The 18,872-nt window shown below is 41.2% G+C and overlaps 1 protein-coding gene across 1 annotated transcript; it reads left to right on the top strand.

The window, feature by feature from the left end:
• Window positions 1-2,654: 2,654 nt before the first annotated feature.
• Window positions 2,655-18,086, top strand: TMEM38B (transmembrane protein 38B; the record flags this gene model as incomplete). Its single annotated transcript, XM_082335605.1, has 6 exons — window positions 2,655-2,760; window positions 9,158-9,314; window positions 12,405-12,589; window positions 13,655-13,742; window positions 15,790-15,907; window positions 17,529-18,086. 6 exons carry the CDS (start codon window positions 2,655-2,657, stop codon window positions 17,736-17,738), a joined length of 864 nt encoding a protein of 287 aa, XP_082191731.1. The 3' UTR covers window positions 17,739-18,086.
• Between the last annotated feature and the right edge of the window lie 786 nt (window positions 18,087-18,872).

Genomic DNA, 18,872 nt, shown 5'->3' with positions numbered 1-18,872 from the left:
ACTCTACTTTTATTATACAGACTATGCTCCTTGATCTGATTTCTCTTTGGTGGGTCTCTGTATCCTATGCTTTGCTAAGACACTACCTTAAATGAACAGAAATCTCAGGAATCTCTCCTTGGTTGCCAGCAAACATAGAGAAACTGCTATTCTTATTTCCTGCTGGTGCTGGAGGAAGAAAACCCACCAGAAGTTCTTTCTAGTTTAGCTGTGTCCATTAACATGCATTTCCCACCTAACTGCTGCGAAGGTGGCTTGTGGAGATCCACCTTCCCACTCGCTACCTCTGCCTTGGAAAGCAATGCTTCAGGTGCAGTGAAGACCCCCTGAAAGAGGATGCAGTGCGTATTTGAGGACCTGACTAAAGATTCAGGTAGCTATTGCCAATCTGCTACATGATAGCACTGGTAGCAGTATCATTGCTGGCATTTTAGAGAACTTGGGTGTATCTACACGAGTTGTAGGCACAGCGGTAGCTGTAGTCCAGACGTTGCCATCAATCATAACACATTGCTGGCCCAAATTATGATTTCCTTTCGTGTCACCACAGATTCCTTGTGGTCATTGCCATTTTTATGTCTCTCCCTCTCCTTCTACGATCACACACACGATAGTCTGAACAGTTTTCACTTTCTAGCAATGAACCTGATGACACTCAGTGGGAATAACACAGTACTGCAAGGAGCAGAAACAGCCTTCCATTTCTACAGCCTGTGGTTAGAGGATCACTACATCGTATAAAACTCTGTCAGCAACTGCTCTGTTGCTGCAGGTGCATAGACACATACCGCTGTTCAGTGGGAGACAAAATGATGCTGAACTGATTTCTGCCAGAGAACACAGCTTACTAATTTATTACGTCTTACTCTCTATCAACTGTGGCAAAGCAACATTCTGCTCTAAAAAACTAACTGTGGTTTCCATGTCTGCAGATCAGCACAATGGAAAGTAAGAAATAGAAACGTTAATAATAAGACTAGTAAGAGATCACTTTGGCTAAATCTTGAGCTCTTCACGTAGATGAAATGCAGTATGGAAATGTCCAGAAAACAGAAACCTGGTACAAGCCTATGGTGCATGCGTTAGGGAGAAAATGAGTCACTGGACAAACAGAAAGGAAGAGCCATTGAGAATAAGGAGAATTTATTCTGTGAATATGGTACTGATAAGAGGAAAATCAATTAAAAGAATGGCTTACTATTCATGGTGAGGTAAAATTATTCTGGGAAAAGTTCAGGTGTTTGCTATCTTTCCCTGCATAAACCTTATTCTGAAAATGATCCTACAGTTATTCCAGTTATTTCCTGAAATTAGTTCTTGGTAGAGAAAGAACAAGCTTAAGGGCACCTGCAGAAGTTGTATGTTTTCAGACTGTTTACCTTGATTAACTTTACCACACGGTGTGCAAATCTTAGAGCCATTAACAATTCTCACCAGCTTGTGGAAATTGAACAGAAAAGGCAAAAATAGTGCCTTTCTTTAGTAGGAAAAACAGCCAAAGACTCACAAACAAGTAAACTTCCATCCCCAGGAAAAAATTCAGTTAATGTGCTGAAAACATGAGGACACCAACAACCCCTAACATGGGACCATCAAGAACAGTGTCACATCAACATAATTTCCTTCCATCACAAGTTATCCCATCTGGTGGACAAAGACAGCGCAAACGTCGTGTATCTTGGAATTGGTAGATTTGTGATTATGTTTCACTTTGGAAGCTCATGAGCAAACTAGTTTTGCTGAAAATACTGTAGGATTGATGCAAAACTGGTTAGAGATTTACTTTTAGAAGACAAAACAGTTAACAATGGCCTTCACTATGAAAATGGATGCAAAGAGGTATTAAAAGGGTTTCTGCTGAGGTCCGACCAGGATCTGGTATACATTAATATCCTCAGTAATTATTAGGAAGGTGACAAACAGATGACATCAACCTGGGAAAGACCACATGTTGGAGCATCCATGCTAGTCATCCCAAATACTCTTGATGAACTGAAGAAATAGTCTACGGGGGGCGGGGGGGGGGAAGGGATCACACTTACACCTGGTAAGTGTAGCGACCTGCGCATAAAACAGCCGGCTGCAGCGACGCATGACAGGCAAGAAGCGCAAGACGAAGGCGCGGGGAAATGCCGCCGGGGAGCACCTCGCAGCAGCCGGTGCCGAGCCAGGCCCGCCGGGGGGGCGCCGACCCTCCCGCGGGCCGGCAAGCGCGGCCTGCTCCTCGCCAGCGGGAACGGCACGGCTGCGGCCCGCGGCGGCCTGGACGAAGAGCTAACGGCCGCGCTCCCACAGGCCGCCCCCGGCCCTTGCAGGCGCTGCCCAGAAGCGCCCCCGAGCAGGAGCACCCCTCAGGACCTGGGGCGGGCCTGGCCGGCCGCCGCCGGACCGAGGGAGCCAGGCAGCGCGCAAGCAGAAGCGCGCCAAGCCCTGCGAGCTGCAGCCGCCAGAAGAGCGGCTGCACGTCCCCGGCACAGCCCGAAGGGAGGGAGCCCGCCGCCCCCGCTACCGGCGGCCGGCTGCCTCAACGGAGCCGACCGCCCCGCCCCGCCGCTGACGGCGGCCGGCAGGGGCCAAGCTGCCTCTGGGGCGCCCGCCGCCGCCGCCGCCCTGGGCAGTCGCTCCCCGGCCCTCCGCCCCGCCGCCGCCCGGCCATGGAGCTGTGGCAGGTGCCGCTGCTCTTCTCGCGCCTGCCCATGTTCCCCTTCTTCGACCTGGCGCACTACGTGGCCTCCGTCATGGCGCTGAAGGAGCAGCGGGGTGAGCGGCGGCCGTTGGCGGGGCGGGACGGGGCCTCCCCCCCGCCCCGTGTTCCCCTGTCGTCCCCCCGTGTTTCGCCGTCCCTCCCCCGTGTCTCCCGCCGTGTTCCCCCGTGTGTCCCCCAGCGTGTCCCCCGGCCGGGCCAGGCCGGAGGCGGGGGCCGGGGAGCCACCTGCCCCCGGCCGCCCCAGCCCCAGCCCGAACTGGGCAGGGGTGGCCGCCGCGCAAGATGGCGGGGGGTGCCTGAGGGGCGCCGGGGTGGCGGGAGCGGGGCTGGGCGGGGGGGCCGTGCCGTGCCGTGCCCGGGGCGACCCGCGTTTGCCCGGGCTCTGCCGCTGGGTCTCTGCGGGAGCTGCAGGTGTCTTGCCCGGGGTGGGGTGTGAGAGCAGAGCGCCTCCGGGGGCTTTTGCCTCCAGTCCCGTCCAGCCTGCAAAATGCTCGTGTCGGGGCTTTTTGTTCACTGCTTTTGGATTTTAGTTGTTCTTAATGACGGCGAGTGGCGAAACCTCAGTTCCCGTGCGTACTCCCACAAAATCTCAGGTGGCTTGTGTGTCGTTCGGTGTAGCGAGAGGTTCGTCAGCGCTCCGCGCGGCTTCTGAAGCCAGAGCCCCCTGAGCCAAAGTTTCGGCTCTTGGGCCGAAGCAGCGTTGCCCAGACCCGCGGGTGGGGGCGGGGGTGGGGGCTGGGCCGGCCGCGGCTGGGGGCGGGGGTGGGGGTGGGGGTGGGGGGGCTGGGCCGGCCGCGGCTGGGGTGGGCTCGGCAGCGGCGTGCATTGCCCCGCTCTGCCCTGCCGGCTGCTCTGCTTGCATCAAAATCCAGATGTTCTGCGTTAGTCCGTAAGCGTGCAAATAAGATTGTCTGCAGTCTTCATTAGTCCGTCTGTCAGTAAATAATGTCGAATTGACTGCAGAAACCACATACGAAGCACCCAGCCGAACTTTTCTTGCTTCCTCAGAACTAGAGGCACTGGTGAAATCAGCCAGGAGTTTTGCTGAAAACCTTTTTGCAGTTTAAAGATTTTAAAAGTACCAAGAATAAAAAGGCTGACCCCCCCCCGAAGTTAGGTTTATGCATGCAGAGAAGGAATGCAGATCACAGGCCAGTGACTTGCTGTCAGGTATTACATCTGAGAGGTGAGAGGAGAGCTGCTCAACTCATGTGTTTATATCTTTCACCTGCCCTGGATATGCAGAAAGCTGTTAAGGCAATTCTGTCTTCTAGGAAACATAGCTTGGGAATCTAATGGACAGGTTGTGTGCTAGTGACTTTTCACGTTGTACCCATAGATTGCAAAAATTAAATTAGGAAAGCTTTTGACTCCCTGTAACAGGATTCTGGATTTTGTATGAGAGCATGTAATGACACTTCAATCTCTACACGCTCTTTTCTAGAAAATCTTTTGCACTGTGGTTGTTAACCCCAAGCCTAGTTTTTAGTTGTCACAAATGTAAAGACTAGCCTTGTTTTAATGTTTAGAATAACTACTTGTGGTGTGGCTTTGGACAGTTACAGTAACCATGCATCCTAGCTGATAACTGTGTAGGAAACTAAGCTGGCTTTCAGGATTATGGTGCAGATTTGGGAGCTTCTGCTTGCTTCAGATTTGTAAGGCTCTGCGCTGTTTGTTTAGCGAGGGCTTGTTCTTTGGTCCCTTCCTACATGTGTCAAGGTGAATTTTTACTTCCTGCTGAGTAAGTGCACTTAGCAGACTGTGAATACTCATATAAAATAGTTAGGTATGCTAGCGTCTTCACCAAATTTTGTTACTACTGCTAAAATTGTTTCCAGGTGCTGACTTGTGGCATTGTGTAATATAACTGTTCCATTCAGAAAGGGACTGTCTACAGGTAGTTGACATTATCATGCACTACCTTTAAAGTTTGCTCTGGAATGGACACACTTAAAGACCAGGATGAGAGGAGTCTCTCTGCTTTGCTAGCATCAGCATAGCTTTAGTGAGACAGCACTTCTGGACAGTAGAAGTGCTGTCAGAAGTCTGGTCAGATCTGTGCTGATAATGTTTTTTCTTCTCGGCTTAATAGCTGGAAAGTTCAGAGCTCTTGAGTATCCTCTAATGCTTTGAATTAATAACTGTAATTCAGGTGACTGCATGCTGGTCTGTTGCTCCCTTGCAAGCAGTTCGAACTGAACATTAAATCATAACTGAAATAGCAGCTATTATGAAATACTCAGGATGGATATATTATCATTGATTAAAGTTCTCTAGCCATTAATGTATATTCTTTTTGGAAACTTAAAACACTACCTATATTTCGCAGCGGAATAACTGGGTAACCTTAAGTGGCTGGTAATATAAGAAGTACGTGGTCAAGTCAGCGCCACATTTGTTTTTATCCCAGATTACTGTCTCATTAAAATACCAGCCTCCCACACTGCTTAAAATCAGATTGATTGTGGGTATTTGTATCATGGATGGGCGCACACTAGTTGGGACTTTTCCTGTCCTTCTAGCGAGATTTTCTTGCTCACTGGTGAGCAAGCTGGCGAACTACAGCAGTGACAACCAACATGTTGCTTTCCACATGTTTTAAACTAAGAGTTCTTGGTTAGTGTGTTTGGGATCGCTTGGGAGTTGCTCATTTGTAAATCCAGGCAGTTGTAGAACTGGCAACTTTCTTTTTTTGGGATGGAGGGACAGCAAAAAGTGTTGAGGGTTGAGGATGTGTTATTTGGAAGGAATGTGCTGGTTTTGTTCTTGCAAGTTTTCTATGACATGATTCTGGTGATTTGAAGGGAACTAATTTATTTTTTTGGCATAGTTTTGCTAAATTAAATCTGACCCTATAAGTCCTTTAGCTTACTTGATGTTTTTATATATAGTTGAATAGGGGTCCTAGGAAAACTTCTACAAGTCCTTCTGGTTTGCTTTTTATATGTGTATATGGTATGTATTCCTGATTGCCTATTTCGGACTTATTGGAAAGGTTAAAGCAGATCTTATCCTGCTGACAGAAGTAGTTTGCTGGCAAGGTTTTTTTTTATTACGGAAACAATGTTTGAAACTGTATTCAACAATAGTCCTTGTGTTTTGAAACCGTTACTTTCTAAAGTATACCATTTGCAGGACTAATCGCCTTTTGGCAGATCATATTTTACATGTTTGTATGATGCCTCATTAGTTTTACAGGATGCATCAGAGGACAAATATAAACGACCGCTTGTTTAAAAATATGTGACCCACTTAAAATTGAGTTTGTTTTCTGAAAGGTTACATCCCAGTCATAATTTAGGTAGCAAAGCTAAGATGAGCTTTAAATTAGTATCAGCATTTTTTGCCTCATTGCCTTCTATGTTGCATATATTCCTTGTTAGAAAGCAGGTATGAATTGTTAAATACTGGTGTTTGAGCCAAGAAAATTCTAATTTTGACCAACAGAAAAATCTTGGAAGTCCAGTAAAGTTTCCAGTCTCTTGTCCTTTTACATGTAATAGCTTAATGAAGAAATTTACATGCTTTGTTGTGGAGCCTGCTCATAGATGGCCATCTGGAAATAATAATAGTAATTCCAATATGTGTTCTCAAAACTGGAAACCACTTGCTGCTAGTCATGGGGGAAAGAAAGAGTGGAGAAGTGGTGATTGCTGAAAGGCAGGGGAATGGATTCGAAATGAGGATGGATAGCTAACTAATTTTAAAACAACTCCAACATTTCATTTAATTTTTTAAGTTTTTTTTTTTTTTTAATCTGGCCTTTAGTATAGGAAGTGAAAAATCATGAAAGTATTTTCACAAAGTATGTAGGAGAGAAGGCAAGTTGAACTAGAAATGATGTCAAATGTACAACAGAAATCAGTGTAAACCTTTTCAAACCTGATACATGAGAATCTTCCATTATTTGCTTAAAACTAGTTGTTACTAGCTTGTTTCATGAGTTCCAGTCAATGTCCATGTGTGTGGAAAAATAAAATACAGCGTGTTAAATTCAAAGACACAGCACTTGGAATGGTTTCCTTTTGTTATGTTAGTAATCTGAGCGAACACCTGGTGAAGTGAAGAAGCGGCTGAGTTTCAGTTAGCTAGCTCTCAGTCGTGCTGCGTTTTGTGGGGAGGGAGTACTTAGATATTCTGATCAAGGCCACCAGTAAGATGTTAAGATGATTACTGGTCTGCTAATGCAAGGTGAGAAGCTTCATGCTAATGAAGGAGATGTTGGTGCACACCCACCTGACAATGAATGTCTGAAGTGTAATTTTTATTTTTTTTTTTTTAAACCTGGTCTGGAGGTTGACAGTTCTTGGATGTGGAACCTTCTGTCGTGATCTGGTTACCGGTCTTGCTCCAAGACCAGATTACTCTGGAGACTACATCGTGTATTACATCTGTGCAGGAGTTAGAGCTTCTGCATGACACAACAGCTGATCTATTAGCAGTACTCCCCAGTTCCAGCACATAGAATCATAGAATGTTCCCTTGTGATTTGTGATTTACACTGGCTGCCTCTGTTAGCTGGGTTTTCTCATTGTCATGTAAAGTTTGGGATGTTTCTTCTCTATAAGGTCACTTTGTACTACAATGCCACAGTAGCATTTAGTGGAGTTACTCAACAGAGAGAGTACTGCCGAATGTGGGGGTTGGATATTCTCTTGTTACTGCAAGAAAGGAATTCAGGCCTTTCATGCTGAAGTAGGTATATAGTAGTACTCGTAATGCGGCTGTGTCATCAAACAAGAGAATAATTACATGTGAGAAGGAAGCCACTGTAGTCCTTTTGGACCAGTGAGTGTCTAATTAATATAATTTTGCATTTTTTTCTGAATGCAGTGGCTGTCAGCATTTTTATATGCTTTTTTTTTAAATTGAGGAAACCTCAGTGTAGTAAACACAAACCATTAATATTTTGCAAGTGTCTTACCCTTTTCAAATATGTTGGTGAAAACGGATCCACATTCAGTTATATGGGGTCTGGATGTAATGGCCCACTTTATATTTTTACTTTTGCTGTTAAGTAACACTAGCAGGCTTCAGAATTTTGTCCTGTTAATTTTATGCACACAAATATAATTGATAGCTACTTTGGAGAAGTGTTAATATGCAATAACAAAGCTGAGCATAACCGACTTGGAGCACCAGGTACTGCAGTATGGAAAAGAAATTATGCAGTAGTTAAAAAACCCGAATGTTATTGTATATTCAGATATTCTGTAATACTTAGGAATGCTCATTTTTATAAATTGGCTGTTACATAGGAATTTAGATAGTGCTGCAATACGTGATAGCTGTGCCCGCACTAAAACTAGAACAATCTGGTTAATACTCTTGTATGAAGTGAATTGTATTGAGGGTGCTGTATTCTCTTTGATATATCTGAGCTTCTCATCTTGGGTAAGAAGCTTCTTTTCCCACAGAAATGCCTGATAAACTAAAAGCTTCTCTTCTGAATTGGGAACATATGTCAATTTTCATTTTGGGGCAGACACTAGGTTTCATCTCTGCTTTTGTGAGCTTCAGCCTTTGGACTATGGAAAATGAAACTAGTTCAGGCAAACAGAGCTCTGCACCCATGTAAAGGGGAAGCTTTGGCAACATTGGACTTTCGAGGTGGAATGATATAGTCAAAACAGCTACTTGAGGATATTTCTGGTTTTGGTAAAGTGTCGTTTCCCCCTGAAACTGGTTGAGGCTTCCCGTTACCTCCAGCATAATTTTTTAATATTGAATACTCTTTTGGCATCGTTCAATTACAATTTAAAAGGGATAATTCCTTTTAAAGATAATAAAATAAACCAAACTGTGAACCTTTTAATAACAAGGGAAACTTACATTTATTATTATAGCTTCAGGTAGCCTTTTTTCTCTATTCAGGATTGCAGATGAAATTACTTAATAATTGTTTTGGATACTGCTTTCATTTTGGTCGGGAAACACGGTTAGCAGGGTGTTATGAGGAAAAAGGAAAACAGTGACCTTGAATTCGTGAACACTCAAAAGCAGAAATGGAATTTGTAGAATAACCCCCCAAAAGTTACCAATACCAATCCTGTCTAGGTCAGCGAAGCCACTTTTGTATTTTTAATACAAATTTGAAAGCAACTGTATATCTATGCCAGATTATTAACAATGAGACCTCTCAGTCATGCTCTGAAAGCTTTTTCTTCTTGGTAGCCAAATAGTTATAATAAACCAACCCACAAAAGGTGTTCAGAGAACACAGTGTAAGTCTTTCACTTTTATTTAGATAGCATATACTTAAGTTGGTGTACTCTGAAGTTTGTATTTCTGAAGACTTCTCCTGTGAAAGCCTACAGATTTCTGCAGGATTTTTCATTACCTAAAGGAACAATGTTGGACTGAATGATTTGAAAATACTGACTTTTAAAACATGATGTCATCCTCAAATGTTTATTTCTATTTATGCATCTTTTCCCTTTGTTTCAGGAGCTGTGGAAGTATCAGTCCAAAGTCCAATTGCCTGCTGGTTTAGTGCTATGCTTTATTGCTTTGGTGGTTCAGTTTTGTCTTCATTGATGCTTGCAGAACCTCCAGTAGCATTTCTGGCAAAGGGCACAAATATTCTACTGGCATCTTCAGTCTGGTAAGGAGCCACAATTGAGTTAGATGGGTAGTATTGGTTCTGAAGAAGCTATACTTTGTAAACCGATATTATACCATCAAGCTTCCAGGTAAATCAGAAGTTTAACTTAAAAATGTTATGGGTTTGGATGCTGTCTCTTCATCCAGAAAGTCACCACAGCAAAATAGCTGTTATGATCCTGTTCTATAGGAATAAAATGCTTGTAAGAGAGCAACTCTTACGGGCTGTTGTATAACAAAATGCTCAGTCACTAGACTAGACTTGCCTTAGATTTTTATAGTATTTCTGGTCAAACAGCTGAAAACATTATTTTGGAATAAAGTGGACTTCAGTTATTGCTTTTCTGGGTATAGGTAAGTCATAAACACAGCCTAGTTTTTCAGCAGTAGCTCTTGAAGACCAGCACCTGGCTGATGTAAAAATTTTGAATTTTTCTGTAACTGGGGATCTAAGACACAGATCTTCTTTCCTCTCCTCTAGTTTCTGCTTCCTGACATCATTATTTTTCAATATTTTGCCCTTTCCCAAATGGATGGGTGTTTTACTGCAAGACAGTAGAGAGCTGAATGGGAAGTCAGCTATGTGAATGAGGCAGCAATTTGGCCTGTTTTGGAATTCAAAAAAAGCACTGGTGTTATTTTCATATAAATGTGGCCTTCCAGTGGAGTTCATTTGTTCCAGAAAGTGATCTTTGAAGAAATCCTCAAACTTAACAAACTTTGTGAGCAGCAGTGGGTTTTTGAATTTAAAAATCTCAATTCCTGTCTTAGAAGAGTGTTACCTGCTTGAAATCCTTTAGTATCTGTTCCTTGTAGCACCTTAGGCTTTATAATTGCAAATTCATTAAAATAAAAGTAAATGTTTCTATCTGTGTGTGTATATCTATATGTTAGTCTTCTGGTCTTCATGTTGCAATGGAAGATGACTGATTCCATTTAGTCAAATCGGTGAAATGAATAATGTGCAATAAATAGTGCAGTATTAACAAAGTTTATAGAATCTGCTTACGGTTCATATTAGTCTGATGGGGGCAACATGACTGCTTGTTGAACAAATGACACGAGTTAGAAGTACACGTGCACAACATGATTTCTGTTGAACTTAACATGGTCAAACGTGATTTGCTGTGCACAAATAAAATGAGGTTTTAATGAGGAGCTATGAATGTTATGAAACCTTCTAAGCTTCTAGTTTTACAAAGTTCGCTCTTCATGAGTATAATGACTTTAATTCTCTTTCCCAAATCATGTGAAACGAAATTCCCCAAGCCATAAAAGGGGTTGTGCTATGCTTGAGAAATGCTTTTAAATAGTCTGTAGGACAGTGACATCTACTGTCAGCAAGCGTGGCTAGCAGAAATTGCAGGCAAAAATGCCGTGGTGGGACTGCAGTGCTAGGTTGAATCCAGCTACCTGTGCTTCACGGTCCTAAACCCACATCCTGCAATTGTAAATTAATTCTGGTTAGTGTTGTCTGTTGAGTACATGGCTTAAAAGGCTATTTGCAGTAGGCATTAAAATACATGCTCTCTATACATCTTTGACTTCATATCAGTCTGACTTGGTTGCATACAAAGGCAATTGACTTTACAGTAGGAGAAAAAGGAAGAACATAAGTAGTGCAAAAGTAAAGCTGAAACTGAACACCAAAGCAGTAGGTAGCTAGTAATGTAAATTCCAATAACTTTCTTGTATGTGAGAGATAGGCTATTGCATGCTCCATTGTGGGAGCTCTTGAAGAGAAGAAGCTTTAGAAGTTTGCAGTGGCAAGGTACGATATCCATTGCTGAAAAAGAAAATACATAACAAGGACAGGACTTCAACTAAACTTTGGCTTTCTGGGGGGGAAGCTTCCTGGCATTCTGCTGTAAAGGATAAGCATTTTTTTCCAAAAAAAAAAAACCAAACCCCAACCCCCTAGTGCTGTCCTGATTTTTAATCTCTAACCATGAAGCGTGACTCTTCCTAGTTGTGGTGTCTGCTAGCAGTTCTAATGAAGTAAACTAGATATGAGAGGTGCCTCTCTGCATTGCAGCCTGAGTAAACAGGAAAAGGATACAGCCTTAGAAATTCTTGGTAGGCAGGATTGAGCTCAGAAGCTTAAACTAACAGGCAAGTATCTTTTTTTTTTAAGAGAATTAAAAAGTACCCTTCCTATCTTTTAAAGGCTTTCTCTGCTTTTACTTAATTGTTACTCTCTTATTCCTGTACTGAAATAATCTAGATACTTAATGTTGATTAATCTTTTTTTTTTTGAGACCTTGAATGTCTCTGTAAGCACTGAATTTTGTTTATGATTGAAGAGATACAATAAAACACTACATAATCTAATCTTTTAAAATTTACTGTCAGTGTAGAATTTCATTGTTAGCCATCTTTAACTTTACTTTGTTTTAAAAGCATGTTGGTAAAAGATATTATTAAATTTTGAGTGCTGTGCTTTCAGTGCTTTGAAAAAAGAAATGTGCTTGTAATTGGCAAGCTGGAAAAGCTAGAATTGGTGGTTACTAAGATGTGGAATGTGTTTGAAAATAGCTGTGCATTTCATCTGGCATGACACTAACTAGTGGAGGCATTCGTGCTGAAGTTATGTAATTCCACGTACCTATCAGTATGAAAGCATGGAGTCAGCATGTAATTTACCACCCTGTTGTAATCCTACAAAAAAAAAAAAACCCAAACCCCCCAAAACCCCAACCAAACAAAAAATAACCCATAAAAAAAACCAAGGCACACAAAGTCAGTTAGACACTAATTTAATAATTTGAATTATAAAAACATGTAAGCTATCGAACAGTTGCTAAAATTTAAAGCTGTTTCTCATGTCATTTAACGGATTCTTCTTTGGGACAATGAGGCAGTAAGAACAATTTCAAATAATGTTTGATGATTTTTGATGCAAGAGCTCAAGCATGCTCGAAAGCATTTCAGATTTGTTTCAATATGTCTACCGCACAAGACGGTGAGTTATTAGTTGTATATCATGCATTGCTAGTCATATTCCAAAGATACCTTTAAAGGTTATTAGAAAGTGAATTCCTTAGCAAAAACTTCTGAATGCTGCTAATGTTTTTTTTCTCATGATTTTCAGGTATCTTGTGTTTTACTGCCCACAAGACCTATTCTACCGGTGCTTTGCCTTTCTGCCTCTTCGGCTTCTGGTTGCAGGAATGAAAGAAGTGACTAGGACTTGGAAGATAACAGCTGGCATTGCACATGCAGACAGTCGCTTCAAAGATGCCTGGCTCGTCATGGTAGCTGTGGGCTGGGCCAGAGGTAACATGCATAACATCTTGTTCTGATGGATTGTGATGTTTTGGAGTGGTATTTAAATGGCTAGCCCTTCAGCATAACTGTAGCACCATTCCTTGCTGTGCTGGATATGATAGTCCTAATACAGTCTGTTATCTCCTCAAGGGAAAAGCCTGTGCAGCATTTTTTCTGCCTGGGTTAAGAGTGACATTGAATGACTTCGAGGGAAGTTCATCTTATTCCTTCAGAAGGTCTTGTGAGGACTTGTAGGATGGGCAGTTGATGGCAATAAAGAAATAGATCTCCCATGTGGCTTCAGTGCTATTCCTAAACTTCCCAATGGAGTATTTCCTCAGAGGTGTTTTCCTTGAATGTGGCTGAAGAGAACTTGTTTTCTTATCTTTTTGGGTTGTAATCATTAGCTGATTTTAAACACAGGAATGAGCCTTCTTGCCTGCCTGCTGTTTGGAGTATGACTCTGGAAGCTACCTTCCTAGGAGCTGTATTTGTAGTCACAATGTTAGAACTGCCTCAGGAAGTAGTAGTGCAGCTCTTGTTTCTATTTCCTTGATTCTGTTCTGCTTTGGGAAGCAACATGTGTTAATGTTATGATCTAACATATTCTTTTCCCAGGTTATAATACAAATCAGTCTCACTGGCCAGTGTGTCTTAACACCTCCTTATGTCTTGTATTCTTTTAATGTAAAAATACATATCCACTTTTCTTGCAGAGGGTCCTCCTAGTTTATAAAGACACTCTCTGTACTTACATGATGACATGAAGAATGGACTGATATAAGCCTCTCTGGAGATTTACTGTGGCAATTTGTTTGTAGTCTTGAGTGCATCAGCTCAGATGCTATCACACCAAAGGCAAACCCGAGGTTCTTGCTAAGTAGCTAAACCTCTGAGGTTTCATGTTGGTCACTCAGATCATGCACATATAAAAGACTGGATTAGTCTCTTTAAGTCTGAGCTTTGAGTGCCACATTTGGCACCTGGTGTAACGAGTTTTGCTGGGAGCAATAATAGGTTGCGCAGTAGTGGTAGCAGTCAGTGGAGACTTATCATAAATCTCCGCAATTTCAGGAGCTGGTGGTGGCCTAATTTCCAACTTTGAGCAGCTGGTGAGAGGAGTGTGGAAACCTGAAACCAATGAACTACTGAAGATGTCCTAGTAAGTTTTTAAAAAAGACTGCAATATGTTAACTGTTGTGTTGACAGTCACTTCTAGTGGTTCAGATTTAAAAAAAAAAAAAAAAGCAGTAGGACATGTTTGTACTCAATGTTTTGGTATGTATCTTGTGAAAGATTGGTTGATGATCTTCAGTAATTTTAGCAGACATTTTAATCATTTTAGGTTCACAGCACAAGAACACCAAATGAGAAGACGAGTCAACAAAAATTATTTGGCAGAAAGCAGCATTGAGCCAGTAGGAAGTTGCTGGAAAGCAGTGTTGACTCAGTTTATCTTACGGGGACATGGTCTTCTATCCAAAAATGAAAGGACAGTGGTACCAGAAATATACAAGTGAAGCCTGCATTTTTGGTGCATGTTCTGAGCATCACTAAGATGGCTTCCTTTGAGTGTTGTCACTCTTACTTTCTCTGCCAGTACTGTTTTCCTCCATAGATATCAATTATTTGAGAAAGGGCAAATTGGTTATTCAATATAGCAAAAATCTAATGTGCTGCAAGATACAAAATGTTACTTCTCTTGCAGAAGCGAAGAATGGGAATGTTACATAGCTCCCGGTTTAGTCTGTACAGTAAAATGAGAATTGAGACAGGCTAGAAAGCCACAAGCTATTATTGTAAGTCAAGATAAGCTCAATGTGGTAATTTCCTAAAATTCGTTTGATCTTTCCCATGTTACTTTCAGGTCTTTAGAAATAATGTATTTTTTTTAAAGTTATCTTGGTTTTCTGCAGCCACTCTTAGCAACAGAATAACAGAAGAGAAATTTGTAGCCTTTCCTCTGGCAATATTTCAACTTTTCATGGTTTATGTTAGTTGTTGGCTTTTCTGAAACTCCAGGTATTTAGAATTTCTCTCCCTCTGTCGGTGCCTAAGTGGCAGTCTTCAAAGAAAACTTCCAGAAGGAAGACGTCACTGTCAATAATAGCACTGTAAACCCAAATAACACTGTACTTACAGGTGCAACACTAGAGCAATGCTTACTGACTGTGGCAGCGCTTGCATATATTCTCCTTCTCCATGGCGGATGTGGCTCAAAGTAACTCAAAAAGAATTTTTAAAATTTTGTTTAATATATAAAGATTAAGAATATTAAATAGAAGTAAGTTACAAAGTTAAACGGATAAAAGACTTCAAATGGATGAGATGCCTGTATATACACAGTTGTTTTTTGGACTTCCTGAGCAGGCAATTGATGCAGTAAATCTCGTGAGTTACTGAAAAGACAGTGAAAAATGTGTCTACACTAGATGCTCTGTGATAACAGGAATGTCACCTGTACATGTCACATGTAGATGCAGATTAAGAAATGCACAGAATTTTTCTGCCAGTATATTAGTGCTCTCTCTTCAGACAACTGACGAAAGTTCTCTTGTTTTCTGACTGCGTACCTAGCAAGGGACTGACCACCACAATGAAGACAGCTAGAAGATGTAAATCTTCGCATGTCTCAAGTCAACACAGCTATATTGGCAAAACCTGGTAACATAGGCCTGATTAAAGTCAAGTATAAGTTGACTATGACCCTAGAACTGCCAGAGTGTCATAGTGGACTGAGACTTGGACTATGTTGTTCTTCAACACCTTCAGCAACTCCTTGGAGTAACTAACACCTGGAGTATAGGAGAGGAACCTATTTTTAAGTCTAGTCTGCGTAGAGCAAGCTTTGTGATTTACCTCATCAGTAAGATATATTGAGAGGGGGAGCAAGCTGACTTATAGAGTCTGAATTGAGACATTGATTTGAGGAGGATTTGTCAAATATGAGTTTGCTGGGTGTGTAAATTAGTGCTGAACTTGATGCTTGTCCATAGTATGGTCAGAAAGCATAGTAATAGTATATAAAGTGAAAGTCTTAGTTTAATTGTAGCTAGGTTTTGGACCTTGTCACTGCTACCACAAGTTTTCTTTAGTTCTATTCAGAAATAGTTCTTTTGCACATGAAGAACATTTATTGCTTTCCAGGCCATAGCAGCTTTCACTGTAGAGTAGAGAAGAGAAATTAACATTGTTTGTTTGATTTCCAGCCCTGTGAAGGTAACTTTGATAGGAGCAGTTCTTTTCACCCTGCAACACAGCCAGTACTTGCCAATAGCAAGACACAACCTCGTGTTTTTATACACTGTCTTTCTTGTCATATCCAAGGTAAGAAAGTGAAACTGTTGCAAATAACTGAATGACAGAAAATATTTTATTTCATTATTTCAGAGCAAAAAATATGCCCTCAAACACTCTACCACAAGTTAGAATGTGTTCCTCTGGATGGGAAGGCCAGCTCCCACTGAAGTCTTAAACCTGTGTTTAGTCTTCTATACGTGAGCAGAACAGAAGACCTATTCTGTTACTGATACTGTTCAGTGTATGGGGGGAAAAAAAAAGGAAAGAATCAGGAATTTTGGCACCCAACAGTTGATATACCAGGCTTGTATGTACATAATCTCAAACAACGCTTATGCTTGTGGAAAGAAACTCTCCTGTTCTCTGCCTTTTGCTAGCTGCTTAATGCTTTCCTTGTACCTCTGCAGTCATCTGTGGGTTTGCAAAACAAGCCAGCCAGGTTCTCATCTAGCTTAAAGTGTTCACAACATAAGTGTTTAGGTGGGAAGAGAAAGTGTATCAAAACCACTTTGAAGCAGCTGTAACTACTTTTATTATAACATAGATAGTACTTCTCTACTGAATCCTTTAATCCCTCCACTTTTGTTAATTTCCGGGATGATGCCTGTCTTCAGGATTATTAGCTAATAAGAAAGCGTAGTCTCTGTGTTAGCAGAAGTCTGGCGAATTTAAGAGCTTCAGAGCTGCTGTTGAACAGACTAGAGACTGTCTTAAAGTGGTGGTTGCCAGTCTCCTTTCTGTGAAGTAGCTGACAAGTTTAATTCTAGAGAAGTTGCTTTACGGAGCCAAGACTTCAAGCTGATGCTCGTGATTTTCCACCTAAACCAATAAAGGCATTGTTCAACTGGGTATGCTGGGAATGGAGAAGGAAAGGAATGTTATTCTGGAAGTGAGAAATTACAGCTATCTTCAGAAGCTGGCTGTCAGGCTGCACTGAAATGAATAAGTTCTTAAACTGATGGTCATACTGACAATCAGGAACTTGAGCATCCACTTAACTAATAAAGCAACAGTTGTGGGTCTGGCGTAGTCCTGTGGTAGTGCCTTGTTTTAGAAACCTTTTATGTCTCTGAAAACTGTAGAAAACCGTTACAATATAAACTTGCCCAGTACTTGGATCTACAAAAAAGTTTTTTCTATCCTGATTCCAAGTTATTCTAAGGAATTTCCACGTAAATCTCTCAACTTTATGGAATGACTATGGCTGTCTGGAGTTCTAACTAAAGTCTGGCTGTGCATATATGTTAAGGTGCTTACACATTGCATTCTTTCAATTTAAATGGAAGTAGCCACTCTGCTTACATTTTTTCAGTTTGAACAAGGTACAAAACTTACACATAACAGTTGTTCTTCGCCTTAGTTGTATGACATTAAATGTGGTTTAGTCTTAGGATGATTTTAGTAAACTTACATGAACTTTTTTTTGTGCACCTTGTTTGTATATAGCTATGTGAAGAGTGTAGGTCAGAAAGAAAAGCATTCTTTGATCAATTCAAGCTAAAATGAACATATTTCTGTTCTGAGTGGAATGGCCTCATGCTCGTGTAGAAAGTTAGAAATGCTAAACATCCATTCAGCTTTGAATTTGTTTTCAGTCGCTGTGAAGTCATTAAAGCTTTTATTGTAACTTGATCCTTGTTCTTCATAGGTAACAATGATGTTGACAAGATCTGCAACTTCTCCATTTGCTCCCATTGAGGCGGCATTAGGCCATATGTTCTTTGGCTTGCAAAAGACACCATCCAAAGTGAAGGGTGAAGGTGCCGCATCTTCCAATGGCTCTTCAGTCTGTGACCGGTCTTCTTCTGAACAGCACCGTGATGGTGTTAAGAAAAGACAGGCAAAGAAAACAGAATAAGTGGCTTAAAATCCTTGATGGCCATAACCTTTGAAGATGTTTGTATTTCAGATTAGGCTGGCTGAGAAATTTGTTTAAAGAAATGCATGTGAGGAGAGAACAGGGCTGTATACTACTGTGTTGGTGTTCGCCTTCAGAATGTGTTTTATAAGCTGCTGTTCAGATGTCTAAATGCACATGTTGGATTTGTAAGTTAAAAACTACGAATTTTTATAGTGGTTTTAAGTTTACTAAATTTTGTATTTATGATAACTTTAAATGCTTACATGCTACAAAGATAGTTTCAAAATGTGACAATCAGCTTTGTTATTTTCTTTGATATATCGCTTGTTTCACTTCTGCCCTCCCGCCTCCCGCCAATTCTTATGTTTTATTTGGATAGCATGGATTTGCACTGCCAAGTGTTCACAGCAGAATGTCCTAAAAAAGAAAGTCATCATCTGCGTAAGGCTTAACCACATTGCACTGTAAAACCATGAAAATGTACAAACTAATGCCTTTAACTAGAAAAATAACTGAATTACTGTTGTAATTCACATTGCACTGGTCTAGATTTTCTTCGTTTACTTAAGTAAATATTTTTCATATTTTTCTATTTTTTAAAATAAGAATGAATTATCTGGAACTTTTAAAAGTCTTTGTAGTTAGCAAGTAGAAACATTTCAGTGTTTTTGTTATTGGCTTACTGTGACACTTTATTTGCAAGCATTTGATATATAGCTGTTTTTCATGTTACGTAGGTGATTTACATGTGTTTTGTAGTTACCTTTCATTTTGACTGGCACTAGACATCTTCACCTGCACTTTTATCCAAGCATACACATTTTTTTCTTTTCAAAGCCAAACTTCCTTTTAAAAAAGACTACTGGACAGTACATTTATCTTATTTCTCATGAGTTCAGCCCTATTATGGCTGCTGTTAATAAATACCAGCACTAATCTATAGCAATTACCTCTGGTGCTATTGGGGGAGAAGCCTGGTGTCACCAGCAGAATTTTGGGTTTTTTGATCATGGGTCAGTTTACAGCACACCAGGCCTGCTGGCGACAGATGGGGTACACCTGTCTTGAAGAGGGAAAAGGATCTTTGCACAGGAGTTAGCAGGGCTCATTGAAAGAGCTTTAAACTAGATT

This window comes from Platalea leucorodia, assembly GCF_965183815.1.
Source record: "Platalea leucorodia genome assembly, chromosome: Z".
NCBI lineage: Eukaryota > Metazoa > Chordata > Aves > Pelecaniformes > Threskiornithidae > Platalea > Platalea leucorodia.
The sequence above is the reverse complement of the archived record's forward strand: the minus strand, read 5'-3'. Positions and strand labels throughout refer to the sequence as shown.